This window comes from Lactuca sativa, chromosome 5, assembly GCF_002870075.4.
Source record: "Lactuca sativa cultivar Salinas chromosome 5, Lsat_Salinas_v11, whole genome shotgun sequence".
Lineage (NCBI taxonomy): Eukaryota > Viridiplantae > Streptophyta > Magnoliopsida > Asterales > Asteraceae > Lactuca > Lactuca sativa.
Genome location: NC_056627.2, coordinates 279,075,747 through 279,080,815, shown reverse-complemented (window position 1 = coordinate 279,080,815; position 5,069 = coordinate 279,075,747). Strand labels below are relative to the sequence as shown.

Below are 5,069 nucleotides of genomic sequence, written 5' to 3'. Positions count from 1 at the left end.
CTGCCCAACCTAGAATTGTGTGTGTCCAGGGAAGACTTTTGCTCATCTTCATGACATGTGGATGTTCTAACCCAAACTTATTAAATAAGAATTTTGGACCCCTACTTTGCATTTTGTCCCCCCACTAATAGCATGTGATTTGAAGTGTCTTTTTTGCTAACAATAATACGTTGTTGCATCTTTACATCCATGCATCATCGACTAAAATTCTATCGATCCTTGCGATTTTCCAATTTTAGATTTATTCGTATATCAATTGCAAATAAAAAAAAAAAAAAAAAAAAAAAGAAGTTATGAAGGTTGATATAATTGATGTCGCGCCTTAATCTTTCCACCTTATATATAATTTGGAAATTAAATCTCCCATAAGGGCTGTCTGTTTCTCTTGGAACAAGTATCCAACGACAACAACCAATTCAATATAAAAAAGTCATCAATTTTATTATTTTAGGTAAAGATTATATGAATAAAATTATTACTTAAAATAATAGAAATGACAAATATATTACATTTAAATAGTTAAATATTATAATAAAATCCATTTACCTTTTATTTTATGATTGATAAATACTACATATTATATTAATTATAGTACTAAAAGAATAAGTAATGTGGTAGTTTATATATTTATACGATCAACTCTAAAATATAAATAAAAGAATACCAAAAAATAAAGAAAAAGCAAAAATAGAACTGCCAATTCTCTCTCTCTCTCTCTCTCTCTCTCTCTCTCTCTCTCTCTCTCTCTCTCTCTCTCTGTAAAACCTCTTCTCTTTCATTCTTTGCTTTCACCCTTTTAAATCACGAGATCCCCATCTCTTTCATCCCTTTTCCATCCTCTTCTTCTTCTATGTTATTTTCCGACGGATTACGCCGGTGGTTGTATTTTAATCTCAACCATAACGGCAGCCATTGCCGACGACATTAGTTTTTGTCTTTGAAGCCAAACCCTGAAGATTTATTTATATCTCTCTCGTTAATTTCATTGCCAGAGAATAGAATATTAGGTCTGGAATGGCGGATTCCGGTAAGCCCATTTCGAGTTTGGGATTTGATACACTGTCCGATCGCCTCCGAAAGTCACTCGCCTGCGACACTCATGATGCCGCCGATAATACCAATAAACCTGACTTCAGAGAACTCGATTTGGGTTCTCCGGTTTCGCCTTTGAGGGCTGGACCTGGACCCGCCGCTAGTACTAGCTCTAGCTCATCTGGGTCGGTGTCGGGTCGGACCGGAAGTGGACCTCGTTCTGGTTCTGGTACTTTACCTGGAAGGTCAGATTCAGCCGGCACCGTCAACAACCATTCCGGTGAGTTGTCGGTTGAAAGTTCACCGACATTTTCCGCTGGCGGGTCTCGGACATTTAAGCCTGGTCACAAGCGGTCAGATTCCCGAGGAGGAACCGTTGGCAGCCCGACAATCCATTCCGGTGGAAGCTCAGCTACTTCTCCGGTCGGCAATGTGCTTCCGTCCGGCAATATCCGCCCGTCGGGAAAGCCGCTAACCACGGGTATGATGTCAAGCCGGAGCTCTAAAACCGAGGTATTAAGTTTAGGAACCGGTAATTACGGCCATGGCAGCATAATGCGAGGCGGTTCCGCCACCAAGTCCGCCGTATCCGGTGGTGAAAACCAATTTTCAGCTATTTCAAATTCGTCGAATTCAAGGAGATCATCAATAGATCCAGAAGATTTAAAGCGGTTAGGAAATGAACAATACAAAAAGGGAAATTTCACTGAGGCATTAAATTACTACGATCGAGCTATATCAGTATCACCTGATAACGCCGCCTATCATTGCAACCGCTCCGCCGCATTGATGTGCCTTAACCGATTGACCGACGCCGTGAAGGAATGTGATTTAGCCATTAAATTGGATTCCGGTTATATAAGAGCTCACCATCGTTTAGGATCTCTTCTTATCAGGTACGACTCCAAAAACAACCTCCTTTATTCTTTACAATTTCTTCAAGAAAACCATTTTGATCTTTAATATTTGAGTTCTTCTATCTTACCTTTTTTCATTACCCCTTTTATTGCTTATAAATTTGGGGGAAAAAACTGTATGACTCGTAGGGTTGTTTTACAATTTACAAGTGAGTATTGCCGGTATTCCATTGATTATTTTGTTATGTTCTCGATGATGATGATGATTAAAGATGAAAACTTTACATGTTAATATGTATAGTTGGATTAACTTTTTAAAGTGGGTATCATCGTATAATCGTATTCCATCGATTATCATGAACTGTTCTTGAGAACAATGATTAAAGATGAAAAATTTCTTTTTGCAAAAACAGTTTAGGACAGATTGAAAACGCAAGAAAGCACCTTTATTTCCCAGGGTCCCAACCAGACCCAAACGAGCTCCGAAAGTTGCAGGCGGTGGAAAAACACTTAAATAAGTGCACCGATTCAAGACGCGTCCGCGACTGGAGCAGTGTGTTGAGGGAGACCGATAACGCCATTGCTTCTGGCGCTGACTCTTGTTCACAGGTAAAAAACAAACCATTTTTTTTTTTTTTTTTTTTTTAAATTAAGTTATGAGCGTCGTTAATAACATAACAAAATGTCTTTTACATCAAATTGACAGCTATTTGCATGTAAATCAGAAGCGCTTTTGAAGCTCCGACAACTAGATGAAGCCGATTTAAACCTTATAAACGCCCCTAAATACGTCCCTTCATCTTCCCAAACGAAATTTTTCGGTATGCTTTCAGAGGCATACCTGTTCTTTGTTCGTGCTCAAGTTGACATGGCATTAGGAAGGTGAACATTTACGCAAAATATCAAACAATTCCAGATTTCATAAAAATGATACTAAAGACATGTTTTTAATTTTTAATTTTTGTTTTTAAGATTTGAGAATTCGATTAGCATGATTGAGAAAGCAGGACAGATTGATCCAAGAAACGTGGAGGTTGCGGTTTTGCTTCAAAATGTGAAGTCAGTGGCTCGAGCCCGGGCTCGTGGCAATGATCTTTTCAAGTCAGAAAGGCTCACGGAAGCTTGTTCGGCTTATGGTGATGGGTTACGGTTCGACCCATCGAACCCGGTTCTGTATTGCAACCGAGCCGCTTGTTGGTTTAAGCTCGGTCAGTTTGAAAGATCTCTTGATGATTGCAATCAAGCCCTTCTAATTCACCCAAATTACACTAAAGCACTTCTTCGTAGAGCTGCCACATTCACCAAGGTACCAAATATCAGGGGACATTTTTTTTACTTAATCTGAACAGAATGACTTAATGTATTCTGGCACCAACCCTTTCCCTATTTTCCCTTCATCTCTTCTCCTTTCGACTCCTCTCATGTTACGCGTATCGTGAGAATAGTTTGTTGAAATGTAAGGGTAAAATGATCATTTTGTCTTGTTCAGTATAGTATATACAAATACAACATTATTACCCATTCAGCTGTATTATGTGAAAAAAAAAAAAAAAAAACAACCCCTTGGGTTTTTTTTTTCTTGTTTTATTTAAATAAACAAAGAAATTAGTAAAAATCTTGATTAATTTACAGCTTGAAAGATGGGCGGAATCAGTGAAAGATTATGAGGTTTTGAGGAAAGAGCTTCCAAACAACAATGACATTTATGAGTCGTTGTTTAATGCTCAAATGGAGTTGAAGAAATCAAGTGGCGAAGATGTAAATAATTTGAATTTGGGTGGCAAAGTCGTTGCAATCACTGATCTCGAGCAGTTCAAAGCTGCAGTTGCTTCCTCTGGTTAGTTTTTTTTTTTTCTTCTTCGTATCTTCATGAATCTGTGGATTTATATTTTGTTGAATACTGATATGCATAAAAACTGCAGGAGCTTCTGTTGTTCTTTATAAAATGTCATCGGATCTTCAATGCAAGCAGATATCTCCATTTTTTGACACACTTTGTACACGATATCCATCTATTAATTTCCTCAAGGTAAAACATATCAATATCTTGGTGTTTCAATCGTGCAAAACTTCCATTTTAATTATTAATTATTAATTATTTGTTTGTTTTATTACTAAAAAAGGTTGATTTGGAGGAAAGTCGAGAAATTGGGGATGCGGAGAATGTGAGGGTAGTTCCGACAATAAAGATTTATAAAAATGGCAGTCGTGTGAAGGAAATGGTGTGCCCTAGCCCAGAAGTGTTGCAGTCGACATTGAGGCATTACAGTGTTTGAAAGAACTTGACGGAAAATTTATGTTGTACACTTGGCTTCGAAATTAGTACCTGCAGATATACCATTTAATGAAAGGAGAATATGGTGATTTCAGCCTCTTCTCGACATACGAACGTATTTACCACTTTTTACATTGCGACATAAAAACCAGATGGGGGATATATAGCTTTTAGCTTAGTTTTTATCTTTTTTTTTTTTTTGGCAGTTGTTAAAATTCTATTCATTCATTGACTCACCATTGTTCTTTTGTTGTTCATTTTTAGTACACACGTTTTGCACTTGTTTTAGAAGAGGATAACACACACCCATATGTCTTTGAAAAGCTCAAACCGATGCACTTGGTGGGTTTTGTTGGTGATTTTGTGTTATCAGACATTTTAGGTGATTGAGATTTATACAAAAGAGGATTTTAGCATATGCTTAATATGGAGTCAAAAGGTGTTAGAGTGCAAATTCGGATTAGTTAGTTTGATTCCATCGAGTGACTATGATGGGGTCAAGGGGCCATTCCCATATTGGAGGATTACAAGTGTTGGATTTTAGACCAAAGTGAGAAATGGTCCTGTTGTGAACGCAAAACAATGATTCCGAAAAACGAATACAAATAACTAGTCAACAAAGAACAAATTTAATATCTTCTAGACAAACAATCATTAATAATCAACCGGACAAAGAAAACTTGGTCGTACGAAATATTTACGTATATTATCCTTAAGTTTTCTTTAGATACGATTTTACCCTGACATTATTTTTTGGCGAGTTAAAATCGAAACTTTACAACGTTTCTTTTTTCCTCCTAATTTTGACGTTGTTACTTGCCATCATAGGTATGTAGGTTACTATAAAGTAAAATTGTAAGAAAGCCTTTAGATTTATAACTTTTTTTTTTCTTTTTTACGTTTTT

At 37.0% G+C, this 5,069-nt stretch overlaps 1 protein-coding gene across 1 annotated transcript; it reads left to right on the top strand.

Moving 5' to 3' along the window:
• Window positions 1–723: 723 nt before the first annotated feature.
• On the top strand, window positions 724–4,421 carry LOC111920000 (TPR repeat-containing thioredoxin TTL1). The gene is made up of 7 exons (XM_023915573.3): window positions 724–1,928; window positions 2,303–2,498; window positions 2,596–2,771; window positions 2,862–3,195; window positions 3,522–3,726; window positions 3,812–3,918; window positions 4,013–4,421. The coding sequence occupies exons 1-7, from the start codon at window positions 1,015–1,017 to the stop codon at window positions 4,163–4,165; spliced, it is 2,085 nt and encodes a 694-aa protein (XP_023771341.1). The 5' UTR covers window positions 724–1,014; the 3' UTR covers window positions 4,166–4,421.
• Window positions 4,422–5,069: the final 648 nt, after the last annotated feature.

Bases quoted from the DNA above. Each gene is read 5' to 3' on its own strand.
- LOC111920000 (XM_023915573.3), top strand. From the start codon at position 1,015: ATGGCGGATTCCGGTAAGCCCATTTCGAGTTTGGGATTTGATACACTG. The intron at 1,929-2,302 runs GTACGACTCCAA...TTGCAAAAACAG, and splicing joins TTAGGATCTCTTCTTATCAG to TTTAGGACAGATTGAAAACG. The intron at 3,196-3,521 runs GTACCAAATATC...ATTAATTTACAG, and splicing joins GAGCTGCCACATTCACCAAG to CTTGAAAGATGGGCGGAATC.